The 27,304-nt window shown below is 41.2% G+C and overlaps 4 protein-coding genes across 11 annotated transcripts in view; 2 read left to right on the plus strand and 2 right to left on the minus strand.

Annotated features, from left to right (window-relative positions):
* Positions 1-7,948, plus strand: part of SGIP1 (SH3GL interacting endocytic adaptor 1) — a 139,702-nt gene extending 131,754 nt beyond the window's left edge. Inside the window, exon 25 of the mRNA XM_081010932.1 lies at positions 7,839-7,948. The gene's annotated coding sequence lies outside the window, so the exon portion shown is untranslated. The remainder of the gene's footprint in view (positions 1-7,838) is intronic.
* On the plus strand, positions 7,843-13,188 carry DYNLT5 (dynein light chain Tctex-type family member 5). Its single transcript, XM_081010948.1, has 4 exons — positions 7,843-7,956; positions 10,706-10,797; positions 11,894-12,018; positions 12,592-13,188. Exons 1-4 carry the CDS (start codon positions 7,844-7,846, stop codon positions 12,793-12,795), a joined length of 534 nt encoding a protein of 177 aa, XP_080867074.1. The 5' UTR covers position 7,843; the 3' UTR covers positions 12,796-13,188.
* On the minus strand, positions 10,724-19,042 carry INSL5 (insulin like 5). 2 transcript variants are annotated; one of them, XM_081010949.1, is made up of 4 exons: positions 18,909-19,042; positions 16,041-16,229; positions 14,745-14,968; positions 10,724-10,855 (listed from the first exon to the last, which is right to left on the minus strand). In XM_081010949.1, the coding sequence occupies exons 2-4, from the start codon at positions 16,207-16,209 to the stop codon at positions 10,835-10,837; spliced, it is 414 nt and encodes a 137-aa protein (XP_080867075.1). In that variant the 5' UTR covers positions 16,210-16,229; positions 18,909-19,042; the 3' UTR covers positions 10,724-10,834. The 2 variants fall into 2 exon arrangements, with proteins under 2 accessions (XP_080867075.1, XP_080867076.1); XM_081010950.1 differs by lacking the exon at positions 18,909-19,042 and adding an exon at positions 16,836-18,890.
* Positions 18,922-27,304, minus strand: part of DNAI4 (dynein axonemal intermediate chain 4) — a 28,879-nt gene continuing 20,496 nt past the window's right edge. For 6 of the 7 annotated variants that reach the window (XM_081010916.1, XM_081010915.1, XM_081010917.1 and 3 more), the window contains 9 exons: positions 27,066-27,304; positions 26,235-26,321; positions 25,037-25,188; positions 24,390-24,547; positions 23,542-23,657; positions 22,661-22,759; positions 20,698-20,924; positions 19,917-20,070; positions 18,922-19,045 (listed from right to left, as the gene is read on the minus strand). In XM_081010916.1, the coding sequence (XP_080867042.1) occupies positions 18,995-19,045; positions 19,917-20,070; positions 20,698-20,924; positions 22,661-22,759; positions 23,542-23,657; positions 24,390-24,547; positions 25,037-25,188; positions 26,235-26,321; positions 27,066-27,304 (1,283 nt within the window). In that variant the 3' untranslated portion in view covers positions 18,922-18,994. The remainder of the gene's footprint in view (positions 19,046-19,916; positions 20,071-20,697; positions 20,925-22,660; positions 22,760-23,541; positions 23,658-24,389; positions 24,548-25,036; positions 25,189-26,234; positions 26,322-27,065) is intronic. The other variant, XR_013987888.1, reaches the window with a different exon arrangement.

The raw sequence follows: 27,304 nt of genomic DNA on the forward strand, positions 1-27,304 counted from the left end.
TATTTTAGGTGTGTTTTTAAGACCCTAGGCGCAGCAGATCTGTTGTTTGGTTCTGAATTATTTAACTGAGCTGAATACTGTTTTACAGGTAAGCCAAATCAAGCATCATTAGCTAAGGTATACACATTTTAAAGGTGAATGATGCTACCAAGTGCTTGGAAGTTGAAATCTTACCTGCTCAGATATTTATTTATTCATATCATTCATAAGCCACTTTCCCAATAATTGGTCCAAAGTTGCATACATAGTTAAAACTATGTAACAGGCAAAGTTCTAATTGACTTCATTGGCAGAATACACTTAGTTCCATCGAAGTGGTCAGCTACTAGTTATAGAAATGATATCTCAGAAGAAATATATAAAATCGTAACAAAAATACAACCTAGTTGTCTTTTCTCTCTTTTTATACTTCAAATTACCATCCTTAGAATGCAGTACTGGACATGTCTGCTCAGAAGTAAGTCATATTACGTTCAGTGCGGCATGCTGCTAGGTAAGTAGGCATCGGATTGCAGCCTAAAAAAATATTTAGCAGGCCACTGTAGAATAAACATTTTGAGTAACACTCAGGTGCACCAACATATCCAACAGTTGGGCATCCAAGTTGCATCTCTGATTGTTGTTGTTTAGTCCTGTCCGACTCTTCGTGGCCCCATGGACCAGAGCACGCCAGGCACTCCTGTCTTCCACTGCCTCCCGCAGTTTGGTCAAACTCATGCTGCTAGCTTCGAGAACACTGTCCAACCATCTCGTCCTCTGTCGTCCCCTTCTCCTTGTGCCCTCAGTCTTTCCCAACATCAGGGTCTTTTCCAGGGAGTTCTCTTCTCGTGAGGTGGCCAAAGTACTGGAGCCTCAGCTTCACGATCTGTCCTTCCAGTGAGCACTCAGGACTGATTTCCTTAAGAATGGAGAGGTTTGATCTTCTTGCAGTCCATGGGACTCTCAAGAGTCTCCTCCAGCACCATAATTCAAAAGCATCAATTCTTCGGCAATCAGCCTTCTTTATGGTCCAGCTCTCACTTCCATACATCACTACTGTACTGGGAAAACCATAGCTTTAACTATACGGACCTTTGTTGGCAAGGTGATGTCTCTGCTTTTTAGGATGCTGTCTAGGTTTGTCATTGCTTTTCTCCCAAGAAGCAGGCGTCTTTTAATTTCATGACTGCTGTCATCATCTGCAGTGATCATGGAGCCCAAGAAAGTAAAATCTCTCACTGCCTCCATTTCTTTCCCTTCTATTTGCCAGGAGGTGATGGGCCCAATGGTCATGATCAGCTTGAATATCATCACTTCTACTGGCCTTGTTATTAGCAGTGCTTTCTAAGGCCCATTTGACTTCACTCTCCAGGATATCTGGCTCAAGGTCAGCAACCACACTACCTGGGGTGTACGAGACATCCATATCTTTCTGGTATAATTCCTCTGTGTATTCTTGCCACCTCTTCTTTATGTCTTCTGCTTCTGTTAGGTCCTTACTACTTTTGTCCTTTATTATGGTAATCTTTGTACGAAATGTTCCTTTCATGTCTCCAATTTTCTTGAACAGATCTCTGGTTCTTCCCATTGTATTGTTTTCCTCTATTTCTTTGCATTGCTCGTTTAAGAAGGCCTTCTTGTCTCTCCTTGCTATTTTTTTGGAAATCTGCATTCCATTTCCTGTATCTTTCACTATTTTCCTCGCATTTTGCTAGCCTTTCCCCCTGCTATTTGTAAGGCCTCGTTGGACAGCCACTTTGCTTTCTTGCATTTCCCTTTCATTGGGATGGTTTTCGTTGCTGCCTCCTGTATAATGTTACGAGCCTCCATCCATAGTTCTTCAGGCACTCTGTCCACCAAATCTAAATCCTTAAACCTCACTTCCACTGTGTATTCATAAGGGATTTGATTTAGATTGTATCTTACCGGCCCAGTGGTTTTCCTACTTTCTTCAGTTTAAGCTTGAATTTTGCTATAAGAAACTGATGATCTGAACCACAGTCAGCTCCAGGTCTTGTTTTTGCTGACTGTATAGAGCATCTCTGATACTCATCCTCTATTTACCTTCTACTGTATGTGATAAAGAAAAATCAGACCTGAAACTGTTAAAATGGGAAAGAACCATTGTGCTTAGATGTTTGTTTGAACATATGAAAGCCATTGCAACAATGGGTTGTATTCAGTGCTGCCATTCCACGTGTGTAAGACTTCTACTTGCACAACAGAACTTCCCACCACCACAGTCCCCCCCCCACCACCACCCAGCTGCCTCTACGCCCTCAAAATCTGCTCGAGTGTTGGGGACTCCAAAGCAGATTTGGGAGGCATGCAGGGAGAGAAGAGGGAGGTCCTGTTGTGTGAGCAGAACTCCACTCACACAATGACCGCAGTCTAAATCATGACATGGACTTCTAAACTTACCTTTGGGAAGCTGCTCTTACGTGGCCCTAAGTAAGCTACTCTTGAAGCCTAGGAAGACCCTTCCTAAGTGGGACTCCCAAGCATTCTGCTGGTAACAGCAAAAATCCTAAAGAAAAGCTGATATAAACACACTAACTCTTGCATGTACCTAACAGGGTTCTTTTGCTATGGATCAATCAACCCTATTGTTAATCGTCAACAAGCTGCAAACAAAGAGAGCTACTCTTGACTGACCCTAGTGCAAGTATACTGATGGTGCTTTCTGAACTTCTTCTGGTTGCAAGAGTTAACATGAACAATCACTACTTTATCTTTTATAGGAGTAATTTTGAAATGGCTGAATCATGTTGAAAGGGATCAATATTTTTAAAGAGCCTGACAAGAAAATTGAAATAATTCTTTTACTTAAAGATTTAGAGTAATTGTAGTGACAGCTCCTCTGTCCTCTAATTCTTGTTCTTCAATTTTTTACCTTTACCATAGCTAAATAGGAAAGACTCCTCTCTGTGTACAACTTTATTAGAAGTTACAGGATACCTCTGCATATATAGAGCACTCTGGAAAAAGTTGTACATTGTTTTTTAACTAAACAAGTAATGTTATCTCATTCATGTTTGACATCTACTTAGGTGCCGAGTCAGTTCAGTATCACTGCAGTGTAGATGTATTTGGTTTTTGTTTTTTTTTAAAAAAAGGTGTTTTTAACAAGCTTTTCTTGTTAAATTTTTAATTTGGAAGCTTACCATGATAACCAAATCACTTCAAATGCAATATGATAATGAATACTTTTTCCCATGGGAAAATCCCAATCTTGGGTCTACACCAGAGCTGGAATTTCTTTCTTGAAAGTTTATATAAGAGGCGTTTCTAGTGATAATGGACATCTTATGCTCTTCAACGTTTTGCTCCATTAGACGTGGTTAGAAATTTACATCACAAAGCAATTGACCTCTTTTGACCTTTAAGAAAGGATTACTGTTGCTGCTACTGAACTCTTACTTTTGATTTCAAGGATTAGTGTGATGATGATGTTCAAAGGGTTTACCCATGAGCAGGAATTTTACTATAGGCCAAGCAGTACGTGAAAGTCTAGAATCTGTCTTTTAGTGACCTTAACAATGTTTAACATTAATAAATTGTATTTCAAATTAGTATGAATATGGAATACAGCTGTTTTAGCTGTTACCTCCGGTAAATTGGGATTATAAAACTACCACATCATTTCTCAACTAGACACTTAAGAATACCACTTATGCTAGTGTCTTAGAAGGGGAGATGGATTTTCAAAATGAAGGAATTGTAGGCACACACTTTTTTTTCCTTCATTTAACTGGCTCAATCAAACTCAAATACTAAACTCCAATCCTGCCAAACTGTTGTACACATGTTTTCAAAGGCACTATTGACTTGCATGCAATTAAGCATGTGTATAAGCATTTGCAGGCCTTGGGTCTTAATTCTTAGCTGTGATTTCAACCCTAAAGGAATTTTGAAACCTGAATTAGATTCCCTGGTGTTTTATCAGATATCAAACTATATCATTTTATAATAAAAAAAAACCTTGTGTATAAACTGTTTATAGATATTTGTGGACTTAAAATACACATGTATATTTTTAAACATTTTTGTTTAAAAGTCTGGACTTCTCAGCCTACGTGTGCAATGAAATATACTATCCTTTTAGTCTAGTTGGCCCTGTTTACTGCTTAGTCTGTTATGAAAGCTTTGCTGCTAACCTGATGGTCTCAGAGAAAAATTGTAAACTATATAGGTTTGTTGCATCAGAAACACTGCAGCAAAGCTTTATATCTGACCACTGGTAATATGAATGTGTCGTATTGACTTGTTGAAGATAATCATAAAACCACATATTTTCAGTGTTTCTTTCCTTATAGATTAGAATACAAATGTCTATTTTTTTTGTAAATAATGATTTTTATAAATGTCTTTCCATCATGATTTCCCCCTAATCATCCATTTCACAAAATCCTGAATATGCAATTATTTATCATACATGATATTATACAAGAAATAGGGTCCCCGTTTCAGAACAAAGTTTATTAAATTCTATACATAAGAACAAATTTAAATAAGTTGTACCTGAAATGTGATTTTCCCCCTTGAAAATAAATGACAAATCTAAAAATGTTTTATGTTTGTGCTGAATTATTTTCTCCTAGAAGTCATTTACAATATTAACAGTGCCATTCTATACATGTCTACTAAGAAACAATTATTGTATTCCATGGAAATTACTCCTAAGTAAGTAAGAGTGTATAGGATTTGGTTGCTGTACATTGAACAACTAACTACCCAGACTCTCTTCCCACAGTCTGTTATTTAAAGCAGATCTGAAATGAGGAGATGGATATTGGAGGAAACTGAAAAACGGGAATTTAGGGTTACAGTATTATAGCCCGGAAGTCTGCACCAGCCTTTCCCAACCTTGTGCTCTCCATATTTTGGGGAGAGTACCATTCACTCTCATAATCTGGAGGCCCACAGGTTTGCACTAGATTATTCTTTGGTTAGCTCATCATTTTATACACAAGAACACTTAAAGGTGCTGGGAGAGCATTTTTATTGCGTAGAAAATCTGGCATATTCATCATCGGCTTTCTACACCTTACACTGTACAGGGGCTGCCACGTGGCATAAGCGCTTATACTGTAAAACTAATACGAGGCTACGACTTTTAATTTGGGCGCTCTATTCCTGCACCAAAGTGGATAATCGGGACTTGGCCTGAAAGGGACCGGCCAGTAGTAGCATGTAAAAGCAGAAAGCAAGGCAGGGATTTTGCTAAATCTCCGAGCTACCAAGACGCACAGACAGCAGCTCCTGGCGACCATAGCGCTTTCCCCACACGGTTCCTTTGGCGAGGTGGCTTTCCAATGCTCCTTTTTAATGACGAGGGCAGCTGCCGACGTTGCTACCCGTGTCAGGACGTGCCTCACAAGACCCCCGAGCCCAACGACTGACCGGAGCTGCTCCACTGGCGCGCAGTTAAAAAGCAAGGCTCCGGGGGGAAACGGGGAAACAGCCAAGAAAAGTAGGCGAGCGCCCTGCAGCTGCTGCAAGAGCTGCGCTCCAAGCGCCTCTTCTCGCCCGGCAAAGCCACCTTGGGACGCGCGCCAAGGCGAGAAGCGGAGAGCGGCTCTCCTCCGCCTCTTCCCGCCCATGAGGGCGGAGGCAGCAGCGCCGTGACCGCCTTCCGCGGCTGCAACAGCCTCCGCGGGGTGATTGGTCACCCTGGAAACCAGCAACAGCTGCGGCTCCGTCCTGCAGCAGCAAAAGAAGGAAGAGGACAGGTAAGAACGCGCCGGCGGGAGGCTTGTTGGGACCCCCGAAAACGGGGGTGTCGCCTGGGGAGGTAGAAAGGCGGGAAGCGGAGTGGCCTCCCACCAGCACGCGCCCCCGTTCCGGCAGGGCTCTTGCGCCTCAGGCAGGGGGTTCTACCCATTGCGCGGTTACATTCAGAGTCGGCCCGCTTAAATTAATGGACGTGACAAACTTAAGTCCATTGGTGCACGTACTCCGAGGAGAACTTGGGCGGCTACAATCCAGAAATTAGACTGTTGAAACTCCCCACCACCCCAGGGATTTTGCAGCAGTGGGGGAACTCTTCGTGTATATTGGCTTTCTGCCTGTCCTACTCGTAGTTGAAGGCACAGGGTCCCTTAGCTCTGGTATTTAAAAGAAAGAGAGATGTTAATCTTCATGCTGTAGCTGTGTACAGACGAAGGCTAATTTTATTCTGCAGCCTCCCCGTTCGAATCATTTGCATTTGAATGTATCTCCCGCCTTTTCTCATTGCCCCACAAGAAGTCATTTCTTGGAAGTCTGAGGAACAATACTGAAGAGATACTGCGTCTTCCTAAGGAGAGACTAAATGTGCAGGTGGAAGGAAGTTTGTGGACTTGTAATAAATACACACAAAGTGTGTCCCAGAGGTGGCTCATGAGTTGCACAAGAGCAGCTGAGGTGGCTGCACTTCTTTCTCCTCTGCCCACCCCGTTGCAAAGCGGGATGGTCAATTTGGAATGGTTATTTGTTGTTCAAGGTGCCAGTCCGCTTCAGGAGGCCTCAGGCGATCCTTAGCTTACAACAGCAGTAAGGAAAGGACTTGTATTGCTTCCTATGTGTGTGCATGCATAATGCCACTTTATGAGAAGAATTGGAGGAGGAGGAGACAAGCCAAATGAATGGTCCAGTTCTTCCAAGTGACATGCCACTATTCATGAGTAAACTTCGTTCTTCCTTCAGAAGGGTTATACATTAGTCCATTACAGCAAAAGCAGCAAAAATTATGGCATTACTTACTATTTTTATAGAATAAGGTTGTGAGAGTAGAGTGCATGCATCTTCTGAGGTGGAATCTAGTTTATGAATAATGCCATAATAAATTTGTTGAGACTTTTGGTTGCTTTTTATTTCTGAGTAAGGCATTGCCTTGTCACATTTTTTTTTTTTTTTTTGGACATTGCATTTATTTACAGTAAATCATTTTTTGGAGTATGGAGGACAATGCTGAAAAGATACTAAGCCCTGTAAGGAGAGACAGAGATGGAAGTTTGTGTGGTTATGTTCTACCTCCCTTGCCATCAGCAGAATGCCTCTGAATACCAGTTGCTGGGAGTCTCAAGTCGGGAGTTGTGCTCATGTGCTGCTTTGGGCTTCCCATAGGCATCTGGTTGGCCACTGTGAGAACAGGATGCTGGACTAGAGAGGCCTTTTGCCTGATCTGTCAGGACTTATGTATGTTCCACAAACAATCCTTCTGAATCGGGCAGCTGTGGCCTCTTTTGTGGCATTAAAAAAAATGCTCCACAGCACTTCTCACCCATTTCCAAAGCCTTGCAGCACTTCCAGCATCCTCGGGAATACTTGGAGTGGCTTCTGCTGCTGTGGAAGTGCTCTGTAGGCCTTGACTACTTGCCAAGAAGCAACAGCCCCTGAAGGCTTTGCTTGGGTACCACCTTCTTGAGGAACCTGCAACACCTTGAAGCAGTGGTTCCTCAAAACTTCCTTTGCCTTTCCTGATGGGAAGCAAACCTGGATCAAGCTGAAGATGCAATTCCCAAGGGAGTAGCCCTCTCTTTGTTGCTTTTCAGCCATTTCCTAAAGCCTCAGAAGATTAATCAACATATCCCAGAATAGGGCACTGAGTAAAATTGCCACACTTTTTGCTAATTATATTTAGTTTGTTGACCCCCACTCCCCCCAATAATGGAATGATTATTGAAACCATTGAGCCAATACTTTGGGGAGCTCTCCCAATACCTAGGTATAACCACTCATGCTTCCACTTCACAGACTCTGTCCATTTCCAAAGACTCTCATTACAATACCTTGTGTAAGAGGCATTGCTCTGATACCAGATGCCTATATACTTTTAGGTCACAATTATGTTTAAAAAATACATTTCCTGTATCTAGAAAACATGTCGGACACAATGAAGGAAAAAGCGGCCCGCTTGTTAAAGAAAAGAGGCAGCATATCCTCTTTAGGAAGCCATGAAGTCAGGGCGAAAGAATTTTTTGGAAGAAACAAAGAGTGAGTAGCATATTTATCATTTTCTGACTTTTCTTCCCACCAGTTCTTCAGTTTCTTTGGAAGACCATTCCATCTGGACAGTATAAAAAATACTCTTCAGGCTTTTGCAAATGTCATGCTCAGTTATTCTTTTTCTACATGGGGGTGGCTGGTAATGGGTGGGAAACCCACCTGGCTTTCAGCTGCTTTGAACCTAGTGCCTGCTTTAGGTAAACAAAGAGCTGTGTTACGCAAGGGCAATGAGGGGCACCCATGCTCCAGATGTAAGAGTAGCAATCAAATGGCCTGATGAAAGGGCTAAAAATCAGAACTCACATTTTCTTCACATCATGTAGTTCTGCCCTAACTGGCCATGTACAAATACTGTGCTGTGTCATCATATGCTTCGGCACAGGGAGAGTTGAAAGGGGAAATGGAAATCTCACTACAGCCAACCAACCACACCCTAGGCCACCTCCCAACCTCTCTTATCACCAAGGAAATATAACAAGTGAATAGAAAGAGAACCCACACAAGTGATGCTGGCACAAAACCCCATGCATACACTAAGCAGAAGAATAGAAGCATTACCACCCCACCCCACCCCATCCCATCGCACGGACCCTCCCTACTCTCCCCCTCTTTTCTTCCTAACCTAATACTGCATGCAACACTAATGTCTCACAACAAATGAAACTGGTCTGTAGAAAACACATTTACTGTGGTATCTCTAGTTACAAACTTAATTTGTTCTGGAGGTCTGTTCTTAACCTGAAACTGTTCTTAACTAGAGGCATGCTTTCACTAATGGGGCCTCTTGCTGCCACTGCGCCACCAGCACACAATTTCCGTTCTCATCCGGGGCAAAGTTCTCAACTTAAGGTAACTCTTCCAGGTTAGCGGAGTTTGTAACCTGGAGCGTTTGTAACCTGAGGCGTTTGTAACTCGAGGTACTACTGTACAGTGGTACCTCTGGTTACGAACTTAATTCGTTCCAGAGGTCCGTTCTTAACCTGAAACTGTTCTTAACCTGACCGATTTCTGTTCTCATCCTGAGGTAAAGTTCTTAACCCGAGGTACTACTTCTGGGTTAGCAGAGTCTGTAACCCAAAGTGTTTGTAACCCAAGGTGTTTGTAACCCGAGGTACTACTATATTAAAAAAAGAAAATGCATGTATTTTTGTAAACAAATAAATCTTTAATAGAAATTATTTTTTTAAAAAAGAGGGAAAATGGAAGGAATGGTAGAGCTTAGAGCAGATGTTGGGAGTCTTTGGCCTTCTAGAGGTTGCTGAACTACAACTCCATCATCCCTGCCCATTGGCCTTGTTTGCTGGGGCTGATGGGAGTTGCAGTTCAGCAACATCTGGAAGGCCAACGGTTCCTCACCGGTGACTTGGAATCTAAGATAGTTGAAGGGGCAGGTAGGCGGAGCATCATTCCTCTGATGGTTTCTAATCACTTAGGAGGCACTCTGACAAGGATTCCCGACTAGACCAGAATCAGGAAGTACAGAGTCTCAAGAAGTAGACACCGTGTGCTGCTGCCAATTCTAGAATAGTGGGTCAAGGACAGGGTTACAGCAGCAGCACTGGTAAATGGGAGCTGAGGAGCCACTGCAAAACTCCTGCTTGGGTTTACCTACACCTGTTCTCTCTAAGGGCCAAGGGTTCCCTACACTGGGCTTAGAGCAGGCATGGCCAAACTTGGCTTTCCAGATGTTTTGGGACTACAGGTCCCATCATTCCTAGCTAACAGGACCAGTGGTCAGGGATGATGGGAATTGTAGTCCCAAAAGAGCTGGAGGGCCAGGTTTGGCCATGCCTGGCTTAGAGACCGAGAGACTTCTGTAGTCTTGTAGCCCAGCTTCCATCCTCTATGGGTTTACTTAGGAGCAAGTCACACTAGGTTCAATTGGACCTCCTTGCCTACCCCCTCCAGTAACTGTGCATGGTATTGCAGACTTAATAACACTGAAAATGTCCAGTGTCGTTGTGGAATATGGTTTAAATCATGCGTGCCCTTCCAGATGTTTATTTATCTGATTTTTATTCCACCTTTCCTCCCAAGGAGCTTAAGGTGGCATTTATTGTTTTTCCCATCCCCATTTTATTCTCACAAGAACCCTGTGAGGTAGGTTGGGCTAAGAGACAGTGACTGGCCCTAGGTCACCTAGCAGCTGAGTGGAGATTTGAAACCAGGTTTCCCAGGTTTCCTAGTCTAACACTCTAAGCACTACACTACACCACACCAGCTCCAACTTCCATCAGCCCCATTCACCAAGGCCAGTGGTCAGGGATGGTGGCAGCTGTAGTCCAGCAATATCTGGTGAGCTACAGATTAGCCAGTCCTGCTTTAAACCCTCTTCCAGTGTCATTGGTGTTGCCTGACTTTGTTCTTATCTCAGAAGTGCTTAAAATTCTCAGACTGTAATTAATGTTGTCTCTCCCTAATTCTTTCCAACACCTAAAATGTTGTATATGACAAGTTCAAAGGGATTTAACATATTACAAATCACTGTTTGAGAAGGGCCTCATGCTTTATTTTAGAGCATTGCTTCGCATACTGAAAATGTTTCTTTGTTTAAGAAGGTTTTCCGTGAGATGTGACCCAGTCATATATACAGAATCATAACTCAGTGTCTTCAGGGGCATGACATTGTTATAAATATGTAAAAGATAAATAAATAAAATTAGGTGGGTTTTTTTTAAAATCAATGTAGCTTTCAAGAAATCACATTTAATACAATTATTACTGGGTTCGGTTTCAGCTCCATAAGTACTGTGTCTTACATGGATGAAGCTGGCCACCATGATGATATTCTTCGCCCTGGGGTTCAGATGGAAAACACGTACCAGTTGGGTAAGTATCTTATCTTACTCACTTTCTTGCTAATAATCTAGTCCCACTCTCTGTAGCACTATACAAATAATAAAAGTAATAGTAATTATTATTATCATCTTTACCGTATTTATTTGTTATATTTTATGCCGCTGTTTACATTATTGCAGTCATCCTACAATGAATACATTGCAACTGAGGAACAAACAAGAATAGCTGTATGTAACAAATAAACCATTTAAATCTTAAGTCTTTTGTATACAACAGTAATAGCCTTAGGGCAGACAAAGCATATCCTACTGTTGGTAATTTCTGCAGCGTACAGGCAGTTTATCACCAAACATTCAAGTATGACTATTGTGGTATAATGATCAAATAAATTGGAAAGACTGGAGCTTTTCTTTTTGCTTCAAAGGGGGGGAGCCATAGATGCAGTGTAAATATATAAACTAATTTAAAAAGCTGCCTGAGGCAAGCTTCTGCTCATAAGCCTCTTGAGGAGTCACCTGGGCATTCTGCGTGACACAGCGCATGATCTATTTTTGGCATAAAATAGCAAAAGAAATTCTTTCCAATGAGAGATATTCCATGTTAGGATATAATTCCATATTTGGTGGAGAATAAAATGGAAAACTAGAATGCTCAAGCTTTGAAATTAAAAAGGTGGATTTATTTGACCAAGTATTTCCAAAAAGCATTGTGCTTGAGTACCTTAGGAAATACATTATACTTTTGTAGCAATACTTATTTAAATTAAGGGGGGGAAGGAGTGTTATTTCTTTTTAAAAAGGTTATAATCTTGTTATTTTATAGTTTGGTAAACTGTAAGTGTTCTTCACAGACACGCCACCTGACAGAAGCTCACAGGCCCCCAGGGGTCCACAGACTGTAGTGTGTGGGCCCTTGGACTAAGTTCCCATCATCCCTGACCACTGGTCCTGTTAGCTAGGGATGATGGGAGTTGTAGTCCGAAAACAGCTGGAGGGCCAAGTTTGGCCACCACTGAACTAAGTCATTGTTTCACTGGGTAAATGTGTGCACAGTTGGTCCCACCCCCACCCCCCCGTTAATATCACAGCCTTCCAAAATAATGATGTGAGCTCTCTCTCTGCTCCAGGTCCTGCAAAGTGCTTTCCAGTGGGCACTGTGAATAATATCTTGAAGGATGTAGTAACAAGTTATCTTCAAGAGGAAAAATATGAAGCCGAGTTGTGCAGACAAATGACAAAGACCATCTCTGAGGTACACAATTTATTAGTAAAGCAAAGTTGGAAAGTATATCCGAGGTATATCCTATAGAAATCTCTGCAGTGCGGGGGGGCGGGGGAACCCTCTGCTCAAGGTTTTGGTTATATCAAGGAGACTGCCAAAAACTACTTTGTAGTAGTGTTCTGTATTGGGGAGGGAGGCTTAATACTTGAAAACAGGTCACCCACCAATCAGTGCCCCTGATGATGAGGAGAATCCCCATGCCCCCACTCACAGCTACCAGAAATGCTAGGGCTGCAATCGTATTTACACTTACTTGGGATTAAGTTCCATGCAGGACTTGCTTCTGGTAAAGCATTTACAGGAACAGGCTGTGTTAACTACCAGCTAATTTTACAGGACAAAATCCATCCAGTTAAGCCTTTAAGTCCCATGCAGATGTGAAATTGTCTTATTTGAAGTGCAATGCATCACTGGTGTATTTAGATTCCTGCCACTAGAGTAAATCAGTTAAACATTTGAACACAGCTGTATTGTATCCTAGGTAGTTTGTATTAGTTTGCTTATGAGACCATGTATTTAATTGCTCCCCCCTCTCTCTCTTAGGTAATTAAGGCTCGAATAAAAGACCTGATGATACCAAGGTATAAAATTATTGTGATTATACATATTGGACAACTAGACAAGCAGAGCATGCAGATTGGAAGCAGGTGCCTCTGGGATACTACAAGTGATACTTTTTGCTCATACGCCTTCAAAAATAGATCTCTGTTTGCTCTCGCAAATGTCTTTGCAGTTTACTCTGAGTAGCAATAAAAGTTCAATATGAACTTTTGAATAGACAGATACTATTTTTAGGCTGCAATCCTATGTACGCTTACAGGGAACAAGCTCCATTGAATACAGTGGGTCATTGGTCTGAGTAAACCTTCATAACATCGCTCTGCATATGTAGACTGGCCAAACCAGTAGATTAGTTCTTCTCTGGGGGCATGAATACTCTGAAGATAACAGGTGTTAATACCACTTGTGCAATTCTCATTTCTGGTGTGGAAGTGCAGTGTTTGATCATGTAAACATTCCCAGGGTTGGATTCTGTATCGTATTAGTGATATGCATGAGGCCTAATTCATTGTGTTTATGTTCTTGAAAAAGTATCAAAATACAGAACAAGTTTACACTTGTCTGTTCTTATCAAGGTGATTTCCTTGAAGTGTGGCCCTTTTGCTTTACGTGTGAACGCTCATTTTTGCATTTGCAAGACGGTGTGTATTATGTCTCCGTTAAAAGGCAATTTCAATCCCACCCTTAACCATACACAATGGGTGATGGTGGCGGTTACTTTCTTAATGTTCCCTTTCAGCCCTTTTAAAAGGCTTGATATGGGCTCCACTGTGCAAAGGAGCACCCAGCTTCTTAAAAGTGAGCTTTGTCCAGTAGCTGAAACTGAATAGTCTGAAGGCAAAGTGTGGAGAATTTTTTAGCTAAAGTTTTAAGGAAGAACCTGGAGAGTCAGTGCTTGGCTCACCTCTGGTATTTGGGTTACAATATGACAAGGGGCTATGTGCTGTCTGGCTAGCATGATGTCACATATCTGATTGTTGTCAGTAAAGCTGACTAGCACATTTACTTCAAATCACAGTGGGCCAATGGAGTCTGCCATCTTGTCTTCCAAACAACACATGTGGAATGAATGCTACATCATGACATGCTGTTATTTCAACCGTGGCATTGTGAGGGAACACGACAGCTCAGTCGACCACTGATTGCAGCTGTTGTACCGCTTGAAACAGCTCAAAAGTTTTGTTGAAGCAAAAAGTAGTTGATATATTATTTTTTAAGACACTGCTGTCTCTGCCTTTACTGGTAAGCCCTGCCTCCAAAAACTTCATGCCCTTCTGCCCCCCCCCCCCAATCCATTGGATTAACTCCTCCAGTGTTTTCCCTATCCCAATTTCCCACCCTCATTTTATTTAGCAACATTTATATGGCACTTAATTTTTTTAAAAAAACTTCTAAGTGGTTTACACAAAAGGTATAAAATATTCATCAAATATTTTGCAATAAAAATATAGCAATGAAAATAAGACTTTTAAAATGGTAGACATAATCCCAGGAAAAGCTTTTCTGCATTCATTCATTCTGAAAGTTAATCTAGAAAGGTTCGTCAGAAGTAAGCTGCATGTTCCTAGGAACTGCATGTTCCTAGAAGCTGTCTCATGCATGGTTAGACCATTGGTTCATCAAGCTCCATATTGTCTACTCTGATTGGCATCTGCCTTCCAGGATTTCAGATAGGAGTATTTCTACCTGGAGATGGGAGGAATTGAACCTGGGATGCTTTGCATGTGATCTGTCACTTAAGGTACAGGTCCCTTATCTAGAAACTGGTATTTGCTCTTAAGACTGCCTGAGTAAACAGAACTTATTCAGTGTCAGAGGGTTTTTGGTGTCTCTTTTAATTCCAAGCCTAGCACTGCACTGGCAAGAAGAAACAGCAAAAGCCATGTTGCGAGCTGCAAATTTATTGTGAAAGCAGGAACTACAAAAAAGAGAGCTGTTTGAAATACAGATGTTAAAAGACCGTTTCTCAATTTGTACAGTATCCCAAATGGAATGGCACTTAGGAAGTACTTCAGAGCTTGGAACTACAAAGTAGGATATCAAAAATACCTATTTCAAGATGTTTCTGATGTATTGTTAGCTATGAAATAGCATGCATGCCACTGTCTGATACATTTTCAGCACAGTGAACTTACAGTGCTGTCGCTACAGCCGACCAGACAGCAAAGGTCTATGAGTCGCATAATATCTTCATTCCTTTTGTGTATAGACTTTTGTTCCATGCCCCACAAATCTCCTTCAGCTTCAGAACTGGACTGGATGAATTCTTTGCTTAGGTATTCTGGCTTTTGGATCACCTTTTCATTGGCACCTGTTGAGTCATTAGTGTCAGGTGGTGAATTCAAGTGGCTTTCTTGACCTGTTGCGTGCAAATGATAAAAAATAAGAAATCTGGAGATAAACTGAAATAAACTTTGGATGTTGAACTTCAGGCAGTCCAGTGATCAAGACAACTTTGATGTTGCCCAATCTATTTCTTTTAATTTGGGTCTGAAATATTTACAGCCTACACTGGGAAATGCAATCCTAAGAAAACTTGACATACAGTTAAATTTCACAATTGATGCCTATCACTAGGATTGTCCTAGTTCTGTTGAAAAACAAGATATGTGAAGAAAGAGGAAGTGAGGGATCAGCTTCTCCTCAACTATATTTTCCTATATCCAGATAGGATTTTCATTTCCAAGGCCACAGATACAAAAACCAATCAGCTTGACTTCTGTAGGATTCGACAGTTACCATCTCAGTACCAGGATATACTTGTTAAAAAACTATTTCAAAACTGTTTTTTAAAAAAATTGAACCTAAATAACAGCAAAGCTATTCATGTATATCTTAGACACAGGAATAAACCTCAGTTTTCCAGAATTAAATACTTGTGTACAAACCCCAAATGAGATTGCTTATTACTATATTATAAATATTTGTGCTGTTTCTAAGCACTATACAGGATCCTGTTGCTTATCTTTAAAGCCCTGCATGGCTTGGGACATGGGCACCTGTGGGGATTTTTGCCTCCACACACCCCTGCTTATTCACTAAGATAATCTTCCAGGTGCCCCCCACCATCCAAAGTGGGGTACAGGCCTTCTCTCTGTTGTCACCAGTCACCACCTCATTTATGGAACTCTTATCCTACGAGGTTTGACTGACACCTTACTTTATATTTTCAGCACCAATGACTTTTATCACCTAATTATGAAAGTGTAATTCTGTTCATGGCGGTTTTTACCTACTGTTTTAAACTTAATTGCTTTGTCATTATAGATCAGGGTTTTTGTTTTGTTTCTTAAGTTATGTAGGCCACCCTAATATTTCTGTTGGAGTGTGGCATAGACCGTTTTAAAAAATAAAGAAAATCCACTAACCCTGGCTTTTGCATGCAAAAACATTCCGTGTGCATTTGGACCACGTATAATCCAAATTGTTACCTGTGAGACTTTTTGGAAAGTGAGTCAGCTGCCTCCTCCAGCGAGACCCTCCGCAAGTAAAGACGACAGCTCTTACAAGGTCCCTTCCGCAGAGTCTTCTTTCAGCTGCTACTTCAGAAATGGCCATAAAGAGAGAGAGCAAAAACATCCCTAGCACCGCAGCCTTCATCTTGTCGAAACGGTATCTGACTAATCAGAGCAGGGAAGAAAAGGACGGGACTTCTGAAGACAGGAGCCAAGACCACAGGCCAATTTATACAGCTTGCTCCTATTTTCTTGTTTGCCAAATGACGGGGTTGATGATGTTTACAGTGTTTGCCGAATATTTCTTGCAACAGTTTAAGGTGCTTTTAGGATTCATGCCTGGGTTGCTCTCAAATGGTGATTTGGGTTATAATATATTGCTATATTGTCTAAGAATAGCAACACACACAGCAGGGCGGCGTGTTTATGGAGGCCCCCGCACCTTAGATCAACATTGCAAATATGCACTTTCTAACAGTTTTATTGTACACTTCACTTATAATAAATGCCATTAGCTCACTATAACATTTTTAATAGTGGGTAAACTTAGCCATTTTATATATTCTTTGCTGCTTTGCCATTTTTTAATACACTTTGAAGGAACTCCTGGCTTCATTTCAACCCCCACACCGAATTTAGATCCAGAGTACAACTTGCTATGATCATATCTGTCTTTGTTCAGCTAACACTATTTTTTATATATATTACAAGTGTACTTATTAACATTTGGGAAAGAATTTGAAAAGTGTCTATGATTAATTCTTGGAATACCTGATAACAGATTTCCACTTGATTGCCTTTTCCATATGCTTGACTGTTGTATGTTATACCACTTAATTTGAGATAACCATGTCAGTTTCTGAGACCACTGAATTTTTCATTATCATGGATAAAGTCACTGTTGCAGACAGTTCAAGGTGATGAAGCAGAGGCATCTTGCTACAGTCCTGTTTTACTTCTGGAAAATGTGTGTGGCTCTGAGATTCTCTCCATTTTTAAGCAGGCCCAAAGTAAGTCTGATTTTATGTATTCACAATCTCTGGATCTGTTTTAAGTTATCTCTGACAATGAAAGCAAACCCTCAGGTCAGCACTTCTCCCTTCATATATATATATATATTGCTTTCACTGCTTATTATCACTAAAACAACACCTGATCCCTGCAAGCTGCAAAGATCTTGCTGACTTTTGTCTTTCCCAAGGATCCCGTTCCTCTCATCCCCACAACCAAGGGAGACTAGCACTGGGTTGCTCTTAATTTCCTTTGATTCTTCATCCTTTGGGACACATCCTGGGATGGCCATATGTGATCCACTTCCTATGTAACTTTGGTAGAGTGAACCCCTTACCATTATCCCCTTACCATTATCACCATGTTGAGTTGAGCATCATGGGACCATAGAGTCCAAGATGATACTGAGTCAAGTGGATATTTTCATTGAAGGGTTTTGCTTTGTGTTTTTTAAATCCAAAGCAGATTGCAGGAAGTTGCCATCTGGATCAGAATTCAGAGATGGGCAGGGAAGAGGTACTTATCTCTTACCGTGTGGCCCATTTTTTTTCTTAGCAAAATCATCCCGCTCCAAACTATTTTCAGTTTTACTCATGTTGATTTATCGTTCATTGTATGCTATGTGGATTTTTTAAGACTTTGCTAAATGGTACTTTTTTTGTCTCCTGTGATGCTGGTATTGTAGGTTAGTCTGATACTTTTTGACTAAAATATAATCCTTGTACTAAACAGTAGAGATTAGAAGTTCACTGATTAACACCTTGCATATAGTAGATATGCCAGAAAGACCCCTATTGACTCCTATTATCACTCATGTTCTCCAGCATTAAAAAACTAAATGTTTGTTCACTAATATTTACCTTGATGCTTACAAATGCATTGAAAAGATCATTCTGTTCCTTAGTAGAACCAGTAAGTAAACAACTGTTTCCACTCAATAAAAGAGAGGAACTAACATCTTATCACATTTTGGGATAATGATTAACACACTGTTAACACTAATAGATAGTATATTTAGAAACAGAGGAAATAGAGTCGTCACAGTCTCTTCATAAAAATGTGCAAAATGCACATGGAAATGGGTTATAATGTGCTTCTTAATCGTCTATATTTTTTATCTGTTTAAACATTCAGTGCTTTTTCCAAACTGTTGAATCCAGTTTAATGTTACTGTAGTTAAATATAATGCCCATGTGTGGCAGCTCTCCTGGACTGTACAGTGGAACCTCGGTTGTCGAAAGTAATCCGTTCCAGAAGACCATTCAACTTCCAAAACGTTCGACAACTGAGGCACAATGGGCGGTTGGCAATTTCAATGGAGAAAATTGAGAAATGTGCCACGAAAGCTGTTTGACTTCTGAGGTGTATTCAAAAATGGAAGCAATTACTTCCAGGTTTTCAGCGTTCAAAAACGAAAAACATTCAGCTTCCAAAACGCTCGAAAACCAAGGTTCCACTGTATTTGCAAAGGAAGCAATAGTATTTAAATGCAAGACTTTTGAGTCAGGAAACGGGATTTGCAAAGTTTAGATGCTGGGAAATAATCTGGAGGCCTTTTCTCCTGCCCAAATAATCCATTTTTTTCCAATAACTTCTGAAATGCTATGTAGGTGTCTATAGTATTTACAAAAGCATTTTCTTGCCAGAGCATATAACGCAGCTTTAGCTTCTGCCTCCTGGAGAGTCTTCAGCACATTGTTTTACTATACTACATTGGTAGCAAGGATTGATTATCTCCCTTTAGCAGTGTTTGTAAAGACTGGGACTTTCCAAGCAAACATCTGTGGCATTTCAAATGATTTCCAACAAATTTATTCCCATATATAAACTCACACACACTTAATGGTTGGTTGTTGCATAATTAACTGCTAGGAATTAAATATTGTGTCCTTTTTTCATGGACTATTGCTGTAAAAAATCTACACTGGACTGGTTAGAACAGAGCCAATCATATCATGCAAAGCATCCACCTGAAAAAGACAAAAAAGAGGTAGATATATACGTTAACAAACCTGATCATTCGAAAGCAAGTGGTAAAAAAGTAGGAAGAGTTTGCATTAGGTCTTTTCTGAGTGTAGTCAATCTAACAAGTTCTGGATGGAAAAAGCCTTATTATAACTAAAACCTTATATTAGAATTAGAATTTATATACTCCCTATACCCGCGTGGTCTCATAATTTGCAAACAATTTTCACCATTACCAAAGTTGCATCTACATCATAAAGCTGGGCTTGTGTGGTTTATAAAGATGTTACTGGTGCGCTGAGGAATAAAATAAGCCACTTACGCCGCCTTCTGCACATGAATGCAGCTGAACTTAAGTTTAAGCAGCAGCGCCTTTCATGAATGGCTAGTCCTTCTGCAGGCTGCTTTGCTAACATGCCTTTGACTTATTAGGCAGAAACACCGCTGTTTGGCAAGCTATGTTCTGTCCTCATTCGTGGATGGTCCCATCCTATTGCTATTCCATTCCCAGCACTCATAACTTGAATATGTATAGTGAGGCATTTGTAGTAGAACGCTGTGGCATAGTCGCAGCACCTAAACTAGGGTCGCTATATTTCAAAAAGTAAAATTCCTGACACCCACAAAGTTGTTCCCATCAGAATTGGGAGTGACCCCGAATTCCCCCCCAACTCCATTTTTACACCCCAAAACCAGGACATGTCAGGAATTCTCCTGACGTATGGCAAGCCTACCTAAACAGAGCATAGTCCAGCTGATTAACATAGGGACACTGATTAACGCACTACACACATGTGAATCAACAGTGGGGCTCAGGTGTTAGAAGGGCCCCCGGTTGGGGTAGGCTACTTCAGCTTTTAATGCTGCAGAACATACCTTCTTCCTGTCTGAAGGGATCATATTTCTTAGTGCGTACACGGTGACTGATCCTTCACTGTCGCCAATTAGAAGGCAATCTGCGTTTTTGGCAAAAAGCACAGCCGTGAATTTCACAGTTCCAGTGGCAGGATGCACAATCAGGGGATCCAGGCTACATGCAAAACAATGGCATACAGTATAAAACTGATGGCTGCAGAGCTCTGTGGGACATCCCATTGTGAGATATGTTACTACCACAACTACTACTATTGTTTGCTGTTTGCTTGCTTGCTTGCTTGCTTGCTTGCTTGCTTGCTTGCCTGTCTGCCTCACAAGTTACTTTCCTCCACCACACTACCTTAATTATTCCTGCTAGTAATGCTGATGTATATAACACCATTAAAGTTAGGAAGCTACATATTGTATAACCTTAGATAGCTGTTTGAACCTGCAGCATTGGTTCTGCCCTGTACCATTGCTCCATTCCAGTAAGTGTAGTCTCTGATTAGGCCCCTGGAAAGAAACGTTGAGCTCTGGGGAGAAAAACAATATCCATAGAGCTCCTTCCAATTGGGTTTTAAGGAATTGGGTGCAAGTGTTTCTCCCATTGATACATAGCTGCTTAGCAAATAGGAAATATATACAATGGCAGAAGATCTCATATTTTGTAATGCATTCCATGTATGATACGCTGTGTTTACTTTGTTCAAGAGTAACTGGATACAGTACCTTTTTAGATAGATAGATAGATAGATAGATAGATGTATAAATTGCTTTTAAGAAAATGGCTGATTCTTACGTGCTGACACTAAGACCCCAGATTTCCACCCTGGTTTCGTTCGCTGCTGCAAACACATATGCTGAATTGGGAGACCACACTATGTCATAAATAACATTGGCAGTGGAACTGAAAGTCAAAACAGGACGAACTGAATCCTCGCGCCACAATATAATACTCCAGTCTGCAGAACAACTTAGAAACACTTCTGTACTGAATGGATTCCATGCTATCTTGTACACTGGGCCCTTGAAATAGAGAGAGAAAGAGTAATTGCTAAATTTTACACACACATACATATGCAAATATTAGCGCAGAAGCATGCAGCACCACAGCGCTGAAGCCCAACAAGATTTTGGGAGACACTGAACTTCTCTAAGCAGTATGTGATGGATGGCACAGCTTTAGCTAGGTTAAGCAGATTGGCCTGAATCCAAAGGAGATGCTGAATTCATACACTCAGGGGAGACCCATGCATAGCTGAAGCCTCTTTTACAGTTTGTACCACAGTAGCTGTGCTAGCTAAAAAAGACAGTTAGGCCCTGCTAGAGGGTTCTTGAAAACTGAAGGGCGCCCTGGCTCTGCTTGGTTCCTCACATGTATGTAAGCTTCCTCCTTTGGTTTCTCTGCATGTTTAAATTTATATGATAGCATTTTGAGTTCATATCTGTCAAGGAAGTTTGCAGAGGTGTTCCGAGACACACTAGTTCAAAGGGCAACCCATCCTGCTATTAATGAGGGACACAATGCCATCGGATTGCCGTCCTAACAATGGGAGTTGTACTATGCTCTTCCTCTTGTCTTTAGGAAGACAGAACCCAAATATGGTAAGGAATGCAACAGACTGGGCTGCTTGAGAGAAAAAGTGGTTTCAGGGGAGACAATCTGGTATGGTGGTCAGAATCCTGGAAATCTAGAGCAGCTGTTAACTTCACCTACACAAGAGTGTGAGGCAGGATGTGTGGAAGCAGGTCTGGGAGAGGATAAGGAGGGTCAGATACAGCAGGCTTGCAGCACCTTGGACAGATCAATTGAATAGCAGCTTTCTCCAAGGGACTTTCAGTTCCATCCAAGGCCCTTTATCTCCTTTTCAGCCCTGACCTCCTCCCAGATTCCAACCCTTTCTTGAGAGGAGAAAAGCCTTAAAGGGGTAGCCTATAAGCCTGGAGCCAAGCAGTTGCCTCTGTTTGACTTCCTGACCACTGATGGCAATAAGGGGCATCTGGTATTGTGGGGCTCAATATTTCAGAGGCACTAGGCTCAGGAGGTGCTGCCTTTGGGGCACTGATGGTTCCAGGCTACCAGTGTCAGATGTGATGTTAGGGACCAGGCCTCAGTCCCCTACCAGTGGTATGGGTAGCATGGCTTTGAAAGACACCTCTGTATCTGTGAGTCTTGGCTGCCACTTGAAGCCAAGGTTCCTCCTGTTCATTTCAGCGGGGCAGAGAACTTCTAAGTGCATTATCACTTGTCACCCACAAGCAGCTGCTTGAGGTGGCTGCCTTATCTTGCATCAGGGCAGGACCTTCTCAGTTTATAGTCAACAACCTGGCATTCCAGTTTGTATAATGACCTAGAAGATAACTGATTTTAAATGGTTGGTCCAGAGGCATCTGGCCTAGTCTGGTTGAGAAACCTTGATTTCTAAACTATGCAGTATTCAAGAAAGTATTATTAAAGTATGTGGTTCATTAGTCATTGATTTCCCCAACACAGAGAATTTGATTGGTACCTGAAGAATCCTGTCAGAAGAATATGTGAAGTAGGGCTAGGAGCCTGTGTGGCCCTCCAGGTATGAATAGCTGGAGTACAACTCCCATCAGCCCCAGCCAGTATGGCCATTGGTCAGGAATTATAGGGGTTGTAGTCCAGCCACATGTGGAGGGACACAGGTTCCCCATCACTGGTGTAAAGGGTACTAAAGACAGTGTGTGAGTATCTGTGCATCTACTTATTCAACCCAATTTTATTTATGTTTACTCACTTTGTGTCCCCTGTAGGTCTCCAAGTACTGCTCATTGTAAGAACAAGAGCATTTGTGAATAAAACCTTCCTCAGTTCCAACCAAGTATATATTAGTATCCTGAAAGAAAACCAAATTACTGTAAATGGCTTTGACTTTATCCAGATTGGGCATATTCTTTAGAATTTTCACTGCAGCAAATTGTCAGGCTTGCTTCTCTTCTTTCCTGGTAAAGTAGAGTCCAATGTAATGGAATTCTCAAAGGCTTGAGCCAGAAGTCCCAACTAACCACGTGTCCAGGAATAGAGCAGACATCCAACAAACAATATCCAACAAAACTTAATAATGCATGAAAGAGTTGCATGTGTCACATGTTCGGAAGACAGTGCATGCAGAGGGGAAATATGACATTGTGATGCCACCTCCAGTTTAGCCATTTCTTGACCATGTTAACGCTCCCTGCCCCTGGAGTATGCTTGTATCTCCTCTCCTTTTCCTTTGAAGGTAGATTAAGCAGAATTGGGTTTTGATAGAGAGTGGCGCTACATCCAGCCTTGTCAAAAGTGTGGCTGATTCTACCAGCTCAGAGCTACAATCCTCATTTAGTTTGATGGGAGCCCTCCATCTAGTTCCCTGGAAATACTAGGAGAGGCTACTACTACATTTTTTAGCGTTGGATGGGTTATAAAATCTCTTCAGTCTTTGGAAAGATGTCCAAAATAGAGATTCTCTGCTCTTTATGTCAATCTAACATGCTAAACTATAAAACTTGTTCAGAAACAACCAATGAGTAGGAGGAACAAGCGGACCTCCATTTCTTGCTATCCATTGTCTTCAGCTAAATTATCATTTTGACCTCTGTGGACAAAACATTCAGAAAACATCATAAAAGATTAGGATACCTTTGGATGGAAATCAAAGGATAATCCTGGAGCTTGTCGAGATATGAGTGCTTCACTTTTCTTTTCTGCCCCTCCCTTTTTCTTGTCACTTGCTGTTCGCTTGAGTTTCATCAGATCTGAGTTGAGAAACAAATGCATATAGATGGTGAGACCTCCTGTTTCACTATGAGGGCTATAGGGACTGTTTCTCTTCTACACAACACATGGCCATTACAAACTCTCCTTGTCAACTATTGGAGCTAGTATAAGAAACGGCTTTATTTATTTCATCTCTGATTACCTATAGTAAACCCCTATAGTAAACCAGTGAACCCCTCGCATCCACAGCACGGCCTGTGTGAACATGGAAACAGATTTCTGTACATGTATCACTAATCAGAAGGTGAATCCGCAAACAGATGCTTCCTGCTTACCTTTCCAAATCCAGCAACTGGAACTATACATATAGGCCTTTTTAAAAGAGGCCCAAATCTTGCCAATCAGTTGTTTGAAAGGGGAGGCAGTAAACTGGAATTATTAACCTCTTTCCCCACCAAGCAGCTGGCCAATGGGATTTCAACTTTTTTTAAAGAGGGCTGTGTGCAAATAGCCCTAGTTCTTTGTGCACTCAATGGCATCACAGCCCTTATGTGTAATTCTCTGTGCTGTATAACCTGGAGTGTCTTTATTATTCCCTAACTTAATTACTTACTGAATCGTTACTTTATCCCACCTTTCAACATGTAGCAGCCAAAGTATCTGGCAATAATATTAAAAAGACAAGAACATAAGAAAGGTTAGAAGAACCCACACACACACACCCCATTTAAGTAATTCCAGAATGTTTGGAGTAAGGTGACAACGCTTACCATTGCAGCTTAATCCTTTCCGAACAAACCACTTAGTCACTCTGCCGTCTGCTGATATGGAGACTAGTATCTCCCCTTTGTCTTCTCCTGTTATTCCCCTGTCCTGCTCAACCCACCTCAGCTGCCACACAGGGCCCAAATGTTTATCGTAAGATTCGCTGAAACAAGAGATTAATACCAAACTAGCTTTGGGATGCATACAATTAAACTCAACACAGTAATAAAAGGGAAAAGTGGTATTGCAGGCAGGGTCAATCAGAGGGGTGGGACAAGGGTGTCACTCTTATTTGTGTGCCTTATTATGTTTGTTTTATTTGTGCGCCTTTTAATATTCTGGCTAGGCGCCTCAAAAGTTGGAAGTGAACTGGGCCTCTCTGGACTTCCAAGTATGTCTGATTGCAGGAGTTGGAGGTGGGAATGCAAGTACATATAGGAAGCAACACATGCAGGTAATGAAAATATGCCTGAAACTCGTCATAGAGGTGGGGAGAGTGTAATACAGTACAACCAATTAATCCTCCAGTTTTTCAGAATAGTCAAAGCCAAACAGAGGTGGGATTTGGAGATGTGTGTGTGTTTAGATCCAGACAAACAATATACTTTGCAATGTAATGAACAATGTGTGGAGGTGCCTCCACAAGACTTACCTGGTATCTAAAACTGAAGTTGTATGATGGGTCTGGACATTGTAGACTGCAATTGTCCCATTGTACAATCCAACTGCTAAGAGGTTTGGATTGGCTAGAGAGAAATCCAATGCAGTTACTCCATGATGAGATTGATAGACACGCTCTGGCCACTGGAAAATCAAATCTGTATTAATTAAGAGAGCATTCACACTTTATAAACAATCAGGGACCCCAGAAATTATTTAAAATTCAGGAGGGAGGGTCTGATTGGCTGTGATTAAATTTTGCTTCCTTTTAAGGTGCATTTCTGAAACACCTTCAATGTTGCTGAGTGTATCTTCTTCGCATGTAGATTAGAATTTTGTTTAAAAAAGAAAAAATATTGGACTGGATTCAACTAACCCAGTGCACTAGAGCCAGCACAATGGGGCTTTCTGCCCTCTCCTGACCCCATGAGCCCTGCTGTCTCCCCCTAATCCACTCTGGAGAGTTGGGAGTACCCTCAGAACAGTTTGCAGAGGAAGGTTGTCAGTTCATCTGGCAAGTGGAAATGCTTCTGCTGACAGAACAATAAGAAGAGTGGGACACTGAATTCATCCCATAATTGCTAGCAACTGATAAGAAATAAGATACTTTAAAATTCTGAAATTCAGTTATTGAACACTAAAGCTACCTTACATTATTCGTTACAGAAAAGGAAGGGAAGAATGCCACAAAAATGCATTTTAAGTAAACTGCTTATAGGTTTTGATGATTAAATGATATATAATTCCTGTTAAATAACATAAATTAAAATAAAACAAAATGGAACTTTATCCATCTGTTGTAATCAGCAGGTACAAATGGAGATTTTACATTTCTGATTACTTTTTTGTAATATATGGTTCAAGGTTGGCATGTTTTCTTTACTATAGCATTTATAATATGGCTTAGTGATGCTTTTGCATACTGTATGTGGGAGGAAGTCAACTCAGGGGATCTTACATACAAGTAAGCTTACGACTGGGTGGTTAGATTATAAGATTGCTTTATATCTTAAGATAAGGATAGGGTATAAATGAGCTATTTGTGGTCTTAACGGGGAAGCAAATCTGAAGGCCCCATGGGCCTAAGGAAGAGTAAAAAAGAACTTTGTTGCTACATCGCCGTTGTATCTTATCAGTAAATAATATCAAATTGACCAAAATCAAGAGGAATAGCCCAAGTATTGTGTTACCGTTGGGTTCTTCAGTGACCAGCAGCAAGCCAAGCCTTTCTTCTGCTCTTTAAAACGAAACTGTCCATAACCAACAGCCAGTAGATCCTAAAAACCAACAACACATGATTACACTACCAAGCCACAGCAACCATTGAGATGGCTATGTGTATGGCCTTTGAGGCTCTATTTAATTTGGAGTGAAAAGCTGCTCATTATGGATCCAGAGCAGTGTCAGTAGCAAGACTGTTCACAGCTCATAGGATCCGGTCAGTGTTTCTGCCCCCTGCTGCAACCTTTAACAGCTGGCTCCTTCTTCCATTCACCTATCTATTGCCGCTATCATTATTGCTGTCCAAGTGTACGTATATTGTTAAGTGCTAAAGGATTTGATGCTGCTGAAAACTGGCAGTGATTAGTTAAGCTACTGTGATGTCATGAAGCTACCACAGAACAGTTTAAACTGCTGTGATCAGGAAGGTCTGGCCAACAGCATGTTTGCAAGTAGGCTACCTTTTGTGAGAAAAATGAAAAGCCCATCTTTCAAACAAACAAAAGACTGGTCACTCTCCAAATGTGGGCAAGCATTCCCAATAAATGCATGACAGAGAAACGCAGGAGATGATCTTGAGGGACAGGCTAAACACAAGCCAGCCTTTTCTTCTGTGGTATATTAATTTCAGTAATAATAATAATAATAATAATAATAATAATAATAATAATAATTAATAGAGTCTCTTTGCAAATGCAGCTTTGACAAGCTTCGAAATTCTACTCCTAAAGTGATACTTAATTTTGACAGTGCAAAGAACAATTTTTTGCATTTTTCCCAAGTGTTTAGAGGTCACTTACAGGATTCACTTTGTTCCAAGCTAGGCAGCTCACATTGTTTCCTCTCATCAAATCACATGCATAGGTCCACAAGCCTTCTATATAAGGTGGTAGGATTTCCTCTCGTCCTGAACTAAAGTCTAACAGAAGTGATGACCTAACTGAGAGCGCATCCTCCTCTTCCTCCTCCTCCTCCTCCTCCTCCTTTATGGATTCCTCTTCAAATATAGAAAGGCTATGTTCAGATTTGACAGTCGGCT

This window comes from Podarcis pityusensis (genome assembly GCF_964106645.2).
Source record: "Podarcis pityusensis genome assembly, chromosome: 6".
NCBI lineage: Eukaryota > Metazoa > Chordata > Lepidosauria > Squamata > Lacertidae > Podarcis > Podarcis pityusensis.

What these genes read in the sequence shown, in the direction of transcription:
- INSL5 (XM_081010949.1), bottom strand. Translation starts at nt 16,209, where the DNA reads ATGAAGGCTGCGGTGCTAGGGATGTTTTTGCTCTCTCTCTTTATGGCC. An exon ending in CTTTCCAAAAAGTCTCACAG is followed by an intron (nt 14,969 to 16,040) that starts GTAACAATTTGG and finishes TGCACGCAACAG; the next exon opens with GTCAAGAAAGCCACTTGAAT. An exon ending in TCGGCTGTAGCGACAGCACT is followed by an intron (nt 10,856 to 14,744) that starts GTAAGTTCACTG and finishes TTATTTGTATAG; the next exon opens with TGCTACAGAGAGTGGGACTA.
- DYNLT5 (XM_081010948.1), top strand. Translation starts at nt 7,844, where the DNA reads ATGTCGGACACAATGAAGGAAAAAGCGGCCCGCTTGTTAAAGAAAAGA. An exon ending in GGAAAACACGTACCAGTTGG is followed by an intron (nt 10,798 to 11,893) that starts GTAAGTATCTTA and finishes TCTCTGCTCCAG; the next exon opens with GTCCTGCAAAGTGCTTTCCA. An exon ending in TGACAAAGACCATCTCTGAG is followed by an intron (nt 12,019 to 12,591) that starts GTACACAATTTA and finishes TCTCTCTCTTAG; the next exon opens with GTAATTAAGGCTCGAATAAA.